Genomic DNA, 16,970 nt, shown 5'->3' on the forward strand with positions numbered 1-16,970 from the left:
CACGGGTTACACTGCCACAGCAGCCCACCCACCTTTGCACCTCTGCTTGCTTCAGAGATGTCCCCAGGCTGGGGGGACCCAGGCAGCAGCAGCAGCCCATGTGCCTTTGCAAGCAGGACCAAGCTGCTGTTCCTCAGAGCAACAACAAACATGCATTTTAGCAAGTAGCAAAAGAGATCTTCCAGGTCACCCAGCTTCCCTGGAACAATTTGGAGAACACCTACCTCCTGGCCTGATCTGGCACAGCATTGCCTTACCCCCACAGAGCACGTGAGCAGCCAGTGGGAGGTTCTGATAAAGACGCCCTTACAAGATGACACCTGGGGTTAGCCCAGACCCTACCCAGCTTAATGACAATTAAGCTTAATGACATTTAGCAGTAGTTTCACCTGGAGTGGGGTCAGTAGGGATGGAGATTGGAGACACAGGTCATTGCTATGCCCAGGACCAGTGGTGGCTGCAGGGGACAGTCCCTGGCACAGCCTCTGCTGCAAGGAGCACAGCTTTGTCCTCCTCCATGTCCACAAGCCCTTGTCTGTCACAGGCACCATGGTGGCCACTGGTCTGCATAACGTGTCACGGGTGCTGGCTCGTCCGTAGGCGTGGGGATCCTGAGGGACATCTGGGAGGTGGGGTGGGGCCGTGTCTGTGTGTTCCCAGGTGTGCCTGTGCCTGGCTCTGACAACTGATGGGGAAAGGTGGCTCACCAGAGCTGGCGGCTGTCCTGAATGGGTACTTCTCCCTGTTGGGAAATGTCAGAAGTTGCCAATTTTCACCCCAACTGGGTGAAAATATGAAACAGCATCATTTGGGAGTATGAAAAATAGGACTGCTAAGATATTCGGGAGAAAACCACACAGAAACAGTATTTGTAGAGTGCTTTGAACCACACGCTTCTCCAAGAGGGCTGCCAGTGCTTACTGGTATCATCCGTTAATTACCGATGTCCTTGTAGAGGCCGGTATTCCTGCAGCGAGCACCACCGCAGCGCAGGTATTACCAGCTGGCTTCTTAACAGCCACACCTGGCCTTTATAAACAGGATCTGGAAAAAGAAATCATGAAAAAGCCAGGTGATGATGTGAACACAATTCTATGGAGAGATCTGAAACCAATCCAAGCTGCCAGTCGGAGGAGATGATGTGGGAGAGATGAGATCAGAGGGAGGTCAGCTGCCGCTGTTTCCACTTCATCCACATCGTCTCAGCTGCTCCAAGACATGTTTTCGTGTGCTGGCTGAAGAATTTGCGTTTGATTTAAAACTGGTTCATCAGGAGAAAACTTCTGGGTTTGCCTTCCCTGGGAGCGCGGCAATGGGGAGCCTGCCGTTTCACAGAGATCCGGCAAATCCAGATGTGATGGAAGGAGAGGTTTTCAGGAGTCAGGTCCAGCTGTCAATGAGAGAAGCCGCATTGGTGCAGGACATCCTTACAGGAGCATCACCACCCTGGCGGCTCTCCTCCAGGCAGGCTGAGCCCCACCAGCCATCGCTCGCAGCTGATGGGGAGGACAAGCGCTGGGGCGCAGGGATGCCTTGGCTCACGCCTGGTGAGCAAAAAAGCCAAGCGGGACGTGCTGGCAGTGGGGACAGTCCTGCTCCAAACCCACTGGCAGCTGCCCCGCCGGTGGCAGAGCGGGGTTTAGCTGGTGGGACACAGCCTCAGCAAACCCTTCCTGCAGCAGCCACCACTTTGTCTCTAACTCCTGGCACTGTCAGCCTGGAAACCTGCTCGTGTCCCCTCTGCTGCTGGCAAGCAGCTGTACCCTGTCCACAGGGCACGCAGCAGGATGCTGTGCCTGTACCCCGAGGATGACAAAAATGCTGTGCCTTGCTCAAAGCCGGGAACAAAGGGGTTTATTTTTATTTTTCCCCAACAGGATTTTTCCAAGGTCACCTTCAGGGCTGTGTTTCGCCTTTGGAAGGCCGTCTGCATTTCTACCCCCAGGGCTGTAAATGCAGCTGAGCGCAGAGCGAAGCCCAGCTCCATGCCCAGCCCCAGCCCCTCGTACATCACACCCATGCAGGAAGCTGTCGACCGCCCTAATTTCCATGCTGGCAGGTGAAAAGGAGATAGCTTCCCCCGGATGTGGCTACACTGTCGGTCTGGCCAGAAAGAGAAGACAGGCAAGTGAAAGATCGGACACAATTCTACTTAGATAGGTGGTAATAAAAGAAGTTGCAACCAGACTGCTAATAGGCAGGAAGGAAATAAAAGATGCAGCCCCTTATCTGCTGCTTCAATTCCTGATGCCGGGGGTACAGCGACCCTGACGTGGAATATGGATGCTGTGCTGCCTGCCAAGGCTTTACATATGGAGGAGGGCAAGCCGTGCCCTTCAGCAGAGGACAGGTACAAAGAGTCCAGCTCCGGGGCAGGACGTGAATATAGATGATTTTCGGAGAAGTTCTTGATCTTATCGTCTGAGCCTTCCTGCTTGCAGAAAGCGAGAAACACAACGGAAACTAAAGAGACTTGGTCAGCTTTGAATACAGACCCGGCAACCTGCGCGCCCGGGGGCTCTCCAGAAGGACGGCATCTGCTGAGGGTTTCTCTGAGTAAGTGCCAAATTCAATAGTGCCTTTATGAGCTGGGAACAGTCATTTATCACAAGCATGTGGCAACGCGGTGCTGAAGCACTGGCTTAGAAGTGACCTTTGCTGAGAAATAGTGCGGATGGAGTGGGATCCCTGGGCTGTTGCTGCCCGAGGGGATGGAAACAGGGTGGAAGTGGGGTGGAAATGCTGTGCAAAACGCCCAGCTCAGAGCTCCGGGTCCTGTAGACCCCTGCAAGGTGCTGGGTTGGGGCACCCTCCAAGGTGTCTCTTAGGATGTGACTTGAAAGCTTCTTCCTTCTCTACTCAAAAGAGCACCTCTCCCTATCCCTCCGGCGTCCTTTGACCTCCAGTATCTCTTGAAACCAGCATTTATCAGGAATAAATATCCAGGCAGCTGATTCCCTACAAAACCCGCTAACTGGTCATAAACGGATGGGGTGACAGCGGCATTTGGCTGATTTCTGGCTGTGGACAGGGTGACGTATTACTAATATCTTTCTAATCATATTGTACAAAGACCGTAGCCATCAGGCAAATGCTCAAGCATATAACATAGTATTCAAAGTTACATTTCTCATGGTCCTTGCAGGAATAAGCCCCAAAGCAGCAAATGTCCTGGAGATGGGGCATGCTGGTCCAGTCCTGTGAAGTCGGTGGTGATGTCCTTGTTGGCTGGAGTGACTTGATGTCTCCCAGGAGGTAATTAAGCTGTTGCTCTCTATCAGAGGTGCGACCCACCCCAAACCACTGCCCTGCAGAAGAAGGAAGCGCTCTGTGGCTGGGCACAGCTCGGGGCCACTGCTCTCCTGCATCAGAGAGGTTCAAGCAAGAAACAGCTTTTGCCTGGATGCAGGCAACAGCTTCTGAAAAGACAAAATCCCAGGGCCAGCGGCTCCATGCACGCTTGGGTTTGCCCCTGCATCTCGTCAGGCTACATCTTTGCAGCTGTCTTTAATAGCACCATCTGCTGATATTAAAAATACTTTGCTTTTTGTATATATATATGAAAGCCTTTGGTGAGCCTGAGCTTACAGCAGCCTCCCAAGTCCAGAAGCAAGCGGTGCAGAATTGATCAGCTGCAACGAGTAATGTCCCTCCTCACGTGGGTTGGTGGGCATTCACATGCTGATGAATTTCTGTACCTGGTAACAGTCCAGCAGGCTTTTCTGAGAAGTTCACTGAATAATTGCAAGTCAGGATGTCTTGATTAGCATTTCTGTTCCCGAATTACTTCTGTCTGGGAAGCAAAGCAGCTTGATTAGCAAAGTCTACAATGATACACGTGTATGAATTTCCTCATCAACAATGGCTAAATAAGATGAAGCCTGCTTTCAGGACATGTTTCTGCTGGTGAGCCTGGTAACAGTCCTTGGAGAAAGGGATTTAGCCCTGCGCAGTTGTCTGGTTTGGCATCCAGCCCGTGATTACACTGATGGAGGACACTGGAGGATGCTCGCCTCTTCCTGCAGCTCTCAGGTTGCCCAGGAGGCACCAACACCTGCAATGCATGCGACCATTCAGGGGCAATCTTCCCATCTCTAACAGCAAACCCCGCCTTTAACATGTAAATTTGTCAACTGTGTCTCCTTAGTGACAGCCATGCACCACAGCCAGCATCCCAAAACCCACCCCAGCGGGATGGGAGCTGTTGGAGAGCTGGTTGGTGGTCGTCTTACCCATTGCGTGAGGAATTGGGAAGGTGTTTCAAGCAGCTGTGTCTCTTCCAGAGCTCCAGGGGCCTGGCCATACCCAAACTGAGATGCTAAAATCACCATCATATGCTAATGCGCTGCCAGGATCACAGCCAAGAGGATGATGAGGATTCATATGGTCTGGCTGCAAAACTGCCAATGGGAAATGCCCGTGCATCTCCCCCAAGTGCAGGGCAGCAGCGAGGGGTTGTCCTTGGGCAGGGACAGCAGGTGACAGCTGTCCAGGGACGGAGCACCAGGCTGTAGCACCACATCCGTCCCAGCAATACTTGGACCTGGATGTTGTCCCAGCCACCCTCCCTGTGCCGATGACCAGCTCTGCAGCACCCCATGGGTCAGGATCCGGCCCCGGATGAACCACAAGCGCTGCAGTCACTATGGAGACCCTGCCTGGGATGCATCAATACGGAGAGGAACAGCTTGTTCCTCGTGTCCCCATTCAAAGGACCAGTGAACAAATCTCCAGATGGACCCTCTGCCCCAGCGTGGTCCCCGCTGACCCCGCAGAGCCTCTGCGGGGTCAGCGGCGACCACGCTAGGAGATGATGCCGGGAGTTTGTGGTCTTTCTCTGTGGAATTGCAGCTCCAGCTCATGCACCTGCATGCTGGATCCCTGGGCATTGCTGCGGGGTGAGTCCACTGGCATTAGATGCGTTCACGCAGGGAGGTCTGCAGGGCAGCGTGGCAAAGCCATAGGGTGACCGGGTCTGGCGATGAGGACATGGCTGGAAGCGTCCTCCATAGATGCTCCAGAAAGACGGAGGAGTAAGAGGAGAATTGGTTCTTCCCCTGGAGCAACGAGCAGCCAGGGGGAGAGGAGCCAGGCTGCAAGCGACAGCAAGGCAGCAGCTACCCGGGGCAGGGTGAGCCGGGGGAGACCATCTGGAGCTCAGTCTGCAAAATGAGCTGCCGAGCTCCGGTGAGTCACGCTCGGCTGCCGATGGTAATGGGGAGGAAAGGAAAAAAAAAATATCACAGCAAAAATCAAAGTTTAAGTGCCACCATCTGCAAGGGGCAGCCCTGGCCAGCTGGTACGGGTGGGATCAGGCGGGGCTTGGGTCCTCATCCATCTTTGTTTCCACAGGTGCTGCTGCAGGAGCCTCAAAGTCTTCAGGCAAAGTTGCTTTTCTGTGGCCATTTGGGAATTACACCTTCATACAGAAAGCACGTGTCGCTATGTGAGAATGTTAACTGTCAGCCAAGGAGCAAAACAGCAAAACCCCCAGCAAAACTGCTTCAGCAGCGTGGCTGCGGTGACATCTCCAAGGCCACATACCTCCTCCTTGTCCCCATCCTTCTCTGCTATTCGGCCATCGTTCATGGTACTGAGTGATGCCAACAGTTCTCTGTGTTAGTAGTTGTTACGTCTTCTTCCAGGAAGGGTGTTACAGGGGGAGAGTATCTCTCTCTGCACCAGCTAAAGCTGCCTGCACCCATGCTTATTTCTCACCAGCCTTTGTGGCTTACCAGTTTCCTTGGTGGCCAGCCAGGGCTGTGGACTGCGCCCTGTCCCATGCGCTTGGTGATGCTTGTGCAGAGAAACCCCCTGGGAAACCCTCTTCTTTCGGGTTGTCTGCTGCCTGGGGGCTTTAGAGATTTCAGTCATGGTCCATCTTCTATTTCCATCCTCAGCGGGGTTGTCAAGACCAGACTGGGTAAAGCCCTGTGTCAAGTCTGACCTCAGAGCTGACCCTGCTGTGACCAGGGCTGGACTAGAGACCTCCTGAGCTGTGTCCTAGCTGGGATTACCCTATACGACCCCATCATCTCCACCTCCAGCAGTGTTCCTCTGTCCTAACCTCGGTGGCATTGCTTCCCTGTGAGACCAGCTGCCTCCTGCCGCTGTTTCCCCATCCTACACCAAGGCTTGGGCCAGCCAGACCTTCCCATGGCCGCCGTCCTTCAGCCAGATCTCGCTGACTGTCCATCTCCAGTGCCATGCACCAACAGCTCTGCCAGCACCTCTTCATCCCTGGTGCCTGGATAGGGCTCCTGTCCCCTCTGCCCACCAGCCTCCCTTTCCTCAAGCCCCCGAGCAAGGACCCAGGTGCATGGGTCCACCTACAGAAGTCCTGCAAAGGGTTAGTACATGGTGCCTAGGGCTTTTCGTTAGCTGTTACCAGTTCTGGAGCATTAACCAGCCAAGCTCCCTCAGCAGGAGGTGGTGGCTGTGCTACCTTCTGCCCAGGTGTTTCCATAACCTGCCAGGGTCACACCAGCCTTCTGCTGGTACTGGGCAGACAGGGGCCTTAGCCTATAGGAATCATATCGATAGGTGCTGATGGAAACATTGTCACCCTTGGTGTGTAAGCGACACCCACCCCTGTCTCCAGAGCCCTCCCTCCCAGTCTGATTTCTCTCCCCCATCGATGCTGCTCCAGGCTCCTGGTGAGTTTTGGTGGGAGGAGGTTGCCTTCTGCCGGGGTACGAATGGACACAGCCCCAGGGAACGAGGTAGCGGGGGACAGCTGGCCCTAAAAGAGTGGGTATGTGAGGGTCTGCACCTGCGCAGCCTGGGGGTCCCTCGTTGACAGCTTGTAGTCCCCCCAGCATGAGCCCTGCCTGCCCTGGGAGGACACTGGAGGGGTCTGCAGCCCCTCAGGGGCCCCCCAGCAAGTGGAGCAGCATCCCCACTGCACGGCTGTCACCCCGGGAGCAGCAGGGCTGGGACACAGCCAAGCCAAGGCCACAGCCACCGCTTGCCTGGGGACACCGACTTGCTCCCGCAGGAGAGCTGGCTCCTGGCACTTGTGCGCTACGTGCTTCCTCGCGCAGGGGTTGCTCGAATCCTGCCAGAAAAGAGATTTATTCTCCCAGTCCCCTTAGAAACGCCCGAGAGACGCGTTCCCTGCCTGCGCCTACCGGGCAGGTCCCCAGTGCCTGCCCCTCGCCCTGCTCCAGCGGTGGGGACCCTCTGTGGTGCCGCGCCGGAGGGCAGGAGGGCAGCCGGTGCCGAGCCGAACAGTGAATTTCCAGGACAGATCCAGCCCATCGCAGCACAGCATTGCCCCACCACCTCCTACCCAGTACAAACCAGTGTCGCTGTGACCACACCACTGCTCAGATGGGGTGCAGACACCCAGGAGAGCCGGTATCACAGAATGTTCGGGGTTGGAAGGGACCTCTGTGGGTCATCTAGTCCAACCCCCCTGCCGAAGCAGGGTCACCTACAGCAGGCTGCAGAGGACCTTGTCCAGGCGGATCTTGAATATCTCCAGAGAAGGAGACTCCACAGCCTCCCTGGGCAGCCTGTGCCAGTGCTCCGTCAAAATGCCCTCCGTATGGGCTCAGGGCCGCTTGCCAGCTCCGCTTCACAAGCATGGAGAGCTGTGGGGATGGAATGGCTGCTCCCCGTGCGTGGCCCTCACACCGCTGCGATGCTCGGAGGGATGTGAGGGGCCAGCTCGCCCTCCAACTCCCTCCCCCTGCTCGCCTCCCCTTCCCCAACGGGGCTTTGGGACCCCTGAGGCAGACCCACCCCTTGCCTGGGAGCATTGGGGAGTCTCGGGGTGGGCACATCTGGCCAAAGCCCACCCAGGCTCCACTCTTTAACCCTCAAGTGCATTATTTGTAGCTTTCCATCTGTACGCGTTGAGCAGACTCACAAAAGCCCCGTCATCTGTTTATGAGCAAATGCAGAGGGTGGAGCGGCCCCGGAAAGAGCCCGGTGTCAGCTCGTGCGGAGAAAGGCACCCGAGGGCTCGGCTTCCCCCAAAACAACGAAACCTTCCCGCGGGCTGCGTCGCTGATGGGTGATTTCTCACTCAGAATAACCGGACACCGCTCACTTTGCTAGAGCAACAGATGCAGCTCCTCATCCATCTGAATCGCTGTGTCTGCTCGTGGTTTTGGGGTGAACATCCCAGCTGGCAGCAGCTTAAGCTGTAAACCGGGCACCCGGCTGCGGGGCAGGGCCAGCACCGGCCTCCCGGCACACTGCGGCTGTGGGCGCTTTCGCAGCCGCGGTGGAGGGAGGTGGGAGGCTGGAGGGGCTCCTCAGTGTGACCAGGGCCACCCGGCTTGTCTCACCGCTTGGCCCTGCCCTTGTGGTTTCCCCACTGTTGGGGCCAGACGATGGGACCCGCGTCACGGGTTGCGTCCCTGTGTGGGATCCAGCATCGTCCCCAGCGGAGGGTGGTCCCCAGCGGCCCACCCTGCCTGTGCAGGGCTCTACGTGGTGAGGGGCTGCCACCATGCCGGCACCCGACGTCACCCAGCCCAGGGGACAGCCATTGGGATGCCAACCTGGGAGGCGGAAAACTCCTGCGACTCTCCCTGGGGCTGCACAGGGGGCTCTGGGGGGGACCGAGGGTGTGTGGACCTGTGTTCCCACCCCTGTGACCCACAATTTGAGGGTTGGACCCCCATCCTTGTCCCCGTGGATGCAGCTGGGGACCCCCGGTGGGGCTGGAACTGGACCCCCACCCCCGTGTGACCCAACCAGACATTGCAGGCAGGGCTGGACCCCCATCCCTGTCCCCGTGGGATGCAGCTGGGGACCGCCGGTGGGGCTGGAGCTGGACTCCCACCTCCGTCCTCGAGTGATGCAGGGGGGGGCTCGCGGGCGGGAGCAGCGGCGGCCAGGCCCCCCCGGGCCCCGTCGGGGCGGCCCGAGCCCCGGGAGGCGGTGCCGCCCCCAGCCCCCCCCCGTCGGGGCGGGAGGCGGCCGCGCCGCAGAAGCCGCTCGCTCGCCGCCGCGGTCACGTCGCGGAGCCGGGGCTGTGCCGGTAACACCGGGGCTGCTGCCGGTCAGACCGGGCCCGCCGGGGCTGCGGAGCCGCGGGAGCGCAGGGTAAGCGGGCGGGGGGAGCGTGGACACAGGCCGGGCGGAGCGGGACCCCCGCGGGTTCCGAGCGGGACCGGCCGGGCAGCCCCGGGACCGGGGAGCATCCGTGCTGGCCGGGGAGCTCGGGTGGGCGCAGACCGGGGGGTGTCCGTGCTGGAAGGGGGGGGGGGTCCCGGGCTGGGGCCCCAGCCTGGGGCGATGGGGAGCCCTGGGGGGGCCGGGGCCGTCCGCGCCGGCCGGGGACCCCCGGGGGGGGCCCGGGCTGCTTCTGACTCCGGAGCCCCCCGGCTGGGCTGTGCGGGGCGGGGGAGCGCGGGGTCGGTCTCTGAGAGCAGGAATGGGGCTGGGGGGTGATGGGGTGCAGCTGATTTAGGGGGTCCCACTCTGGCTGGCAGGCAGCGAGGCGGGGGGCCCCCCCAGAGAGGTTGCCTTGCCTCCCACTGAGGTTGTCCCTGCAGTCCTGGCCCCTTCCCGGGGCTGGGTGGCAACAGGCCACCCACCCATGGGGTGCCAGCCACCCGCCGGGGCGAGCAGTGGTGGCACAGCGGCTGTCACGTCGCTTATCGGGAAGGCTTTTGCTCCCATCCGACTTCAGCATCACGGCCCCCTTGCTTGGTGGAAGCTGGCAAGGCTTGTGTGGGATCCGGTTATGTCCCAGCTGCTCTGCCTGCTGCTCCCCAAGTTTTTGGCTCCGACAGGCAGGTGACCTGGGGCTGTGGCAGCCTAGGAAGTGCCCACGACTGGCACTCGCACCCTGGTTCTCCTCTGCTGCCTTGGGGAGCACATCTCCTCGTCCGCACTGGTGTGGGTGGCCGGCAGAGCCGTGCCGTCCTCGCTTCTCCACCTCTCACCCAGGACCTGGGTCCCCAGCTCAGCCCGAGACGCACCCTGGCGCTGGGAGCACTGGTCGCAGGCTGGCGGGGCAGCCATGGGGGATGTGCTCGGGTCCGGGTACCTGCGCAGCCTCGTCCGTCTTGCCTGGATGTGCCTGTTCTCCTCCATACCGGTAAGCAGCAAGCTGGGGCCAGCCCACGGGGCAGCGGGGTTGGCACCACCGGGCTTTGACCCGTTGCAAACGGGCTCGGTCCTGGCCTTGTTGCGCGTTCCTGCCCATGTCGAGGATGCTGGCATGCAGCAGCTCATTGGGGGGATGCCGGGTGCCGCGGTGGGGTGGACAGGCCAGCGTGGCAGCTGGCTGGGGGGGCTGACCTGGCACTGGGCTTGCAGCACGGCGGGGCCAAGGTGCTGGAGAAGACCTTCGAGGAGTGGATGCGGTACCGTGATGAGTGCTTGAGGAGGATTGCGAGCGAGCCCTACCCGGCAGGTACCTGGCTGTGCCCCTGCTTGGGGTCAGAGGTGGGGGCACACGCAGCCAGGTGACGGCTGGGATTTGTCCCTCCTCCAGCATCCTCTACGCTGGTCACCTAAGGAGGGACGAGCCAGGGGACTGACCAGCGTCTCCACATCTCAGATGGGATGCCCCGGGCTGGGATGCCCCGGGGGGCCGAGGCTGGTGTGGGCACCAGGGCCCCGTTCCGGGTGATGCCAGCCCTCTCAGAGCTGCTGGTGGCGGGCTGGGATGGCAGGGCTGGATGTGGCCGTGCCACCAGCGTCTGACTGCCGGCTTTTCCTCCCCTCACTGCCGTTGGAAGGGCTCTTCTGCAACCGGACATTCGACATGTATGCCTGCTGGCCTGACGGGAGCCCCGGCACCGCCGTCAACGTCTCCTGCCCCTTCTACCTGCCCTGGTTTGAGAAAGGTGATGATGGAGCTGGAAGCCAGGGCTGAGCTGTGCCGGGGAGGGGGAGAGGCTTTCGGGATTTCCCCTCCTGCCCACTGCCAGGGGAGAGGGAACCCCGAGCACACCAGGGGTAAGGGGACACGTGGGGCATGGAGCAGAGCCAGCTCGTGCCCCGATCACGCCTGCCCTGGAAGAGGGTCTTTGGGGCTGAGCAGAGTCTGACCCACTGTCCCAGGAGAGGGGTTTGGGGGAGCCTGAGGGGAATGCGCCGGTGCTTCGTGTCTGCAGTGAAACACGGGTTGGTGAGCCGCAGGTGCGGCACCGACGGGCAGTGGGTGACAGTGAACGGCAGCCAGCCCTGGCGGGACTACTCGCAGTGCGAGGAGGAGATGGAGTCCACCGCTGAGGAGGTGGGATGCCGCGGCCCAGCTGCTGGGCAGGGACGGGCAGGGGCACCCCAGCTGCACGCTGCTCACCCGGGCTGACCGGCATGGTGCTCGCCGGCAGGAGGGTGCCCGCCGGCTGATGGTGAGCTTCAAGGTGCTCTACACCGTGGGGTACTCGCTGTCACTCCTGACCCTCGTCTCCGCCCTGCTCATCCTCACTGTCTTCAGGTAGGAGAGCTGGGGGATGCGGTCTTGCCCCTCATCCTTCCCAGGCGGTGATGGCCGAGCCGAGGGGTCGCCCCGCCGCCCACCGGCCCCCCGACACTCTCGCTTTCGGCAGGAAGCTCCGCTGCACCAGGAACTACATCCACGCCAACCTCTTCGCCTCCTTCGGGCTGCGGGCAACCTCGGTGATGGTGAAGGACGCGCTGCTGGAGAAGCGCTGGGGCATGGAGGTGGTGCAGGTGGCCGACTGGGAGGCCCTGCTGAGCCACCAGGCAAGCGCTGCCCCACGGCGGGGCCTGGTCCTTGTGGGGCAGGGACCGGGGGGGACCCTCGCCCCGGGGAGGGGTATACAGCTGGGTGCTGATGCCCGGGCAGCCCCAGGCACCCGGTGGACAAGTTCTTGGGGTGCCCGTGCACCTGATGGGTGAACTCTGTGTCTGTGCAGCAACGTGCACCTGATGGATGAGGTCTTGGGGTGTCTGTGCTGCTCAAGCACCTGATGGATGAGGTCTTGGAGTGCCTATGCTGCCTGTGCACCCTCTGGGCATGCTCTTGGGGTGCCCATGCACCTGATGGATGAGCTCTTGGGGTGCCTGTGCAGCACCGTGCAGCCAGTGGGCAAGCTCTTGGGATACCTGCACAGCTGATGGATGAGCTCTTGGGGTGCCTGTGCAGCCCCAGGCACCTGAGGAATGGGTGTCTGTGCTGCTCATGCACCTGATGGATGAGGTCTTGGGGTGTCTATGCTGCCTGTGCACCCTCTGCGCAAGCTCTTGGGGTGCCCATGCCCCCTTGGGTGAGCTCTTGGAGTGCCTGTGCAGCAACGTGCACCCAGTGGGTGAGCTCTTGGGATACCTGTGCGCCTGATGGGTGAGCTCTTGGGGTGCCTGTGCAGCACCATGCACCTGAGGAATGAGTTCTTGGGGTGTCTGTGCTGCCTGTGCACCCTCCGGGCAAGCTCTTGGGGTGCTCATGCACCTGATGGATGAGCTCTTGGGGTGCCTGTACAGCCCCAGGCACCTGAGAAATGATTTCTTGGGGTGTCTGTGCTGCTCATGCACCTGATGGGTGAGCTCTTGGGGTGCCTGTGCAGCCCCAGCAGCCGGTGGGTGAGCTCTGGGGGTGCCCGTGCCCCATGGCGGGTCTCCTCTGGCAGGCGGCGCTGGGCTGCCGGGCAGCGCAGGTGCTGATGCAGTACTGCATCCTGGCCAACCACTACTGGTTCCTGGTGGAAGCCGTCTACCTCTACAAGCTGCTGATCGGGGCCGTCTTCTCCGAGAAGAACTACTACAGGCTCTACCTCTACCTGGGCTGGGGTAGGGGCCACCCGGGCGTGCAGTGGGGCAGGGGACTGTCACTGGTGTTGGCGAGTGCCGCGGCCCAAACCAGCCCCGGGAGGGTGCGGGATGGGGGCCCTGCTGACCCTGGGTGTCCCCACAGTGTCCCCCGCCCCGGGGCCGGTTTCTCTGCTCAGGCGGGTTCTTGGTTTTACAGGGTTTGCTGTGTGACTTGCAGGGACGCCGGTGGTGTTCGTGGTGCCCTGGGTGGCTGCCAAGTACCTGAAAGAGAACGTGGAGTGAGTGGGGAGGGGTGGAGGGTGCCTCTGGGATGCTCAGCCCTGGGCCAGGGTTCAGGACGGAGGCTGGTGGGGGTCCCTGACCCACTGCGCCGGGGCTGGCACACTCGTAGCCTCATCCTGCCCGACCTGGCACGGCGTGATGGTGCTGATCTCCGTGTCTCCTTGGGCAGGTGCTGGGCGCTGAACGAGAACATGGCTTACTGGTGGATCATCCGCATCCCCATCCTGCTCGCCTCCCTGGTAGGGAGGCACCCGCCAGCCCCACACCTTTTCAGAGAACAGCAGCTCAGCCCCTGGCTCCCGGTCCTGGGGAGGGGGCGCGACCCCCAGGGCAGCCCCCAGCAGAGCCCGGGAGCGAAGGGATGCCACGGCATCCTGCTAAATGCACATTGGGGGGTTAAATAAATGCACATTAATTGCTAAATGGGGGTTTTTTTGCACCAGCTTGGTAACCCCGAGGCTCTGGGGCTCCATATGGGGGGGGGGTGGCTGTGCTGGGCCCTGGAGAAAGGGGCTGGGAGGGGCCCCTGCTGATTCCTAGCTGGGGTTTTGGGATGGGCGGCTCTGGGGACCCAGCACTGTTGGGCTGTAGCAGCCTTGGCAGTACGGGAGGGGGTTGTCATCTCCTGTGGCCATGTCATGGCCAGGGTGGGCGTGCTGGGCTATCCGTGCCCCTGCGCTGTCTCCCCCTCCCCAGATCAACCTGCTGATCTTCATGCGGATCCTCAAGGTGATCCTGGCCAAGCTCCGTGCCAACCAGAAGGGCTACGCGGACTACAAGCTGCGGTGAGCCGGGAGGGAGGGGGCGGCTGGTTGGGGGTCCTCCCCCATCCTGCGGCCACGCCACCTCCCGTCCACCTCCATCCCACTCCTCTGTCCCGCACATCATTAAAAGAACCACCCAGAGGTTAACTAAGAGCTCATCCCTGCCTGCACGTGTGCCCCAGCCCTTTAGTACTCGTTGCCGGAGCGGTCCCATTGTGCTCTTTCAGGCTGGCCAAAGCCACGCTCACCCTCATCCCCCTCTTCGGTATCCACGAGGTCGTCTTCATCTTCGCCACCGATGAGCAAACCACGGGCATCCTGCGCTATGTCAAGGTGTTCTTCACCCTCTTCCTCAACTCCTTCCAGGTGAGGTGGGAGCGTGACACGTTCTTGCTCTCCTTGCTCTGCCCTGGCCACCGAGCAGCAAGAATTAAGGGGTCCCTCTTCCAGCTCACCCCCACCATGGTGCCTGGGCCTGTGGCTGGGCTTGGGGAGGGAGACACCAGCTCTCCCACCCCCAGCCCTGTCACTGGGTGCCCGACGGTGCCTCCTGTGCTCTCCAAGGCAGTGCTGGCAGGGGAACCTCGGCCCCGAAAGCGCCCAGAAATGGCCTGGGGAGACTCAGCCCGTCCCAGCCCCAGGGATGGGGATGGCAGTGGGGTGGCGGTGGGGCCTCACTCCCCTGCTCTCCCTCCAGGGCTTCCTGGTGGCCGTGCTCTACTGCTTCGCCAATAAGGAGGTACGTCCCCACTGCAGGTTCTGCCTGGCGCCGGGGCTCGGCCCTGCCTTGGCTGGTGGTTTTGCCATCCTGCCCCACACCTGCTCCGTTGGCGGGGAGGGCACGGCCAGGGAAAAGCCCTTGTCATCTCCCCCGGCGTGGCAGGTGAAGTCAGAGATGAAGAAGAAGTGGCAGCTCTGGAAGCTCGACCACCCGGCGCTCTGCTGCGCCCAGTGATGCGGTGATGGGCCCCGCAGAGCCGGAGGAGAGCGGCTGCACCCATGCGGGACCCGGGCTGGGATTGGTGCCGGACCCGAAAGCTCTGGAGCTGCTGGGGGGCATGTCCCCCCGCTGCGGTCCGAGGGGGAGACAGGCACCCTTGGCTTGTACCAGGCATTGCTGCCCCCTCAGAAAAGCCTCACCTTGCTTGAGCTGGGTGAGCTACGTGGAGAGATGCTCCTGCTGCTTTCTACTGCTGCCCGGGCACCATCAGCTACCTCTGCCGGCATCCACCAGGGAAGCTCATGGGGAACCCCCCTCCCACCCCTACCAACTGGGGCCCCCACTGGAGGGGATCGCGGTGGCTGGAGAGGGAGCCTGGCCCTCGCCATCAGCAGAGGGCACGCAGCGAGGAATGGGAGACGCTGCTTGGCGAGACACTGCCGCACGGATCGGCTGCCCCAGCGCCCAGATGGACAAACACCTCCCAGTGCCACCAGTGCCCTGCCAGCACTGCTCCCACCCAGGGCACGGAGAGCGTGGAGGTGATGCCCTAAGCAAGGGCCATCTCCCCAGCACCCTGAGAGCTCCCAGAGTCATCCCGCACAGCTCCTCTGTAGCAAGCTGCTGCTTCTGCACCTTCTCACCCCGCTCGTCACCGAGAGGGAACATGGCATCAGCACCCGCCTCCCTCCCCGCTGCTCTCCAGTGGCGCAGACCGCCAGGATTCCTCCTCTGCGAGCTCTCCCTGCAGCAGAGACCCCCGAGCCCCCCCTTCGCAGCGAGCAGAGCCGAGGCAGCAGGCACGCAAGGACCTTTCCCCCAGCGCCTGGGCGCTTGGACTGTGGTATTTACCCTATGCATTAAGGGCAGCGCTGCTTCTCCTTCAGTGGCAGGGGGAAAAAACCAAAATCACAATGGAGAGCGAAGGACTTGAGAGCATCATCTCGCCGAGAGCTGATCCCGACCTCCCCCGTCCCAGGCCCAGCATCCAGCCCAGCCCCCTGCCCCTTTGCGGCAGGGAGGGCTGTGAAGTCCAAGGCAGGAACCACGCTTGGCTCAGGAACCATTTTGCTGGCAAGCCTGGGTGTTTCTGGGCCCAGCTGTTCAACAGCTGGGGTTTGAGATGTTTCCTTCCCAGCTGGATGCAGAAGCACCAGCTGCCTACCCCAGCCAAGCAGCCTGGTGGACCCTAGGAAGCATGGGAGCATCTACGCCGCTGCCTTTGCAAGCAGAGCACGCGGGGCTGCGCGGTTCGAGCAGCGCTGTTCAGCCATGGCTGCACGTATCCGGCTTATGGCTCCTCGCCGGGACTGGTCCTGGGGCTCTCCCACAAGAGCCGCGGCACCGCAGCGGATGCCACCCCCTGCCCGGCCCCCTCGCCCCTACCCTCAGCAGCAGGACAGGCACGCTGCCGCGTCTGTTGGTCCGACCTTTACCTCACTAAAGGCCACTGCAGGAGGGGGAAGGCAGCTCTCCCTCTGCGACACGCGGGGGGACAGAGGCAGTCCCCCATCTCCAGCTCGCTGACAGTCCGGGGGGAGCCTCGTGTGGCTGCAGCGTCTCAAGGGGGGCTGCCTCGAGCACAGCAAGCAAAGAGGCTGAGCCAGGCTCCGCTGCAGCTGGGTTCCAGGCTGCAGTCACGCAGGAGCTCTCCTGGATCGATGTAACCCCTGAGAGACCGTTTTACACCTTAACTATCTTTTCAGATGTAAATAAACATTTATTTTTCAGCAAGCAGAGCATGCAGCTTCTGTCTGCTCCGAGGGAGGGAAGGGGCTCTTGAGCACCGCGGTAAACGCAGCCGCATGTGCAAGGGCACCCATCTGTGCACGAGCACACACACTCCCCGTGACGGGGCATTAAACAGGCACCCAGAGCACCGGGCTTGAGGGAGAACCGCGCTCTCCTCCCTAGGATTCCATTACAGGTTACTCAAGGAGGACAGGAGCAAAGCTCTCCACGTGATCGGGATAAATAACCCAACCAAGTGACCCAGCTCGCACACCAGCTCTGGGAGCAGCAGAGCCGTCACACCCGGCCTGAGGGAGGGGGACAGGAATCGGATCGCTGTCTGCATCCTCCTCTGCTCTCCGCAGGGCACTGCTCGCTCCAGGAGCCCGGCACCGGTGCGCACGCTCGGGGCACTGCTCGAGGAGCTGCTCCCAGAGCTGTACGAGGCCTCGCTACCTTGGAGAAGAAAGCTGGCCCCTTCTCCAGGTCCGAGCTCGTCTCCCTGGTGAGCACCGGAGCCTGTGCTCCCAGGGACTCTCTGAAGTGCT

At 61.2% G+C, this 16,970-nt stretch overlaps 1 protein-coding gene across 1 annotated transcript; it reads left to right on the plus strand.

Annotated features, from left to right (window-relative positions):
* The first annotated feature begins 8,977 nt into the window (after positions 1-8,977).
* LOC104336108 (glucagon receptor-like) lies at positions 8,978-15,889 on the plus strand. Its single transcript, XM_075436511.1, has 14 exons — positions 8,978-9,060; positions 9,925-10,060; positions 10,282-10,378; positions 10,707-10,814; positions 11,085-11,206; positions 11,304-11,410; positions 11,523-11,679; positions 12,564-12,723; positions 12,923-12,983; positions 13,157-13,226; positions 13,684-13,772; positions 13,979-14,117; positions 14,449-14,490; positions 14,635-15,889. Exons 2-14 carry the CDS (start codon positions 9,983-9,985, stop codon positions 14,704-14,706), a joined length of 1,302 nt encoding a protein of 433 aa, XP_075292626.1. The 5' UTR covers positions 8,978-9,060; positions 9,925-9,982; the 3' UTR covers positions 14,707-15,889.
* The last annotated feature ends 1,081 nt before the right edge of the window (positions 15,890-16,970 follow it).

This window comes from Opisthocomus hoazin, chromosome 15, assembly GCF_030867145.1.
Source record: "Opisthocomus hoazin isolate bOpiHoa1 chromosome 15, bOpiHoa1.hap1, whole genome shotgun sequence".
In the NCBI taxonomy this organism is placed as follows: domain Eukaryota; kingdom Metazoa; phylum Chordata; class Aves; order Opisthocomiformes; family Opisthocomidae; genus Opisthocomus; species Opisthocomus hoazin.

Bases quoted from the DNA above. Each gene is read 5' to 3' on its own strand.
- LOC104336108 (XM_075436511.1), top strand. From the start codon at position 9,983: ATGGGGGATGTGCTCGGGTCCGGGTACCTGCGCAGCCTCGTCCGTCTT. The intron at 10,061-10,281 runs GTAAGCAGCAAG...CTGGGCTTGCAG, and splicing joins GCCTGTTCTCCTCCATACCG to CACGGCGGGGCCAAGGTGCT. The intron at 11,207-11,303 runs GTGGGATGCCGC...GCTCGCCGGCAG, and splicing joins TGGAGTCCACCGCTGAGGAG to GAGGGTGCCCGCCGGCTGAT.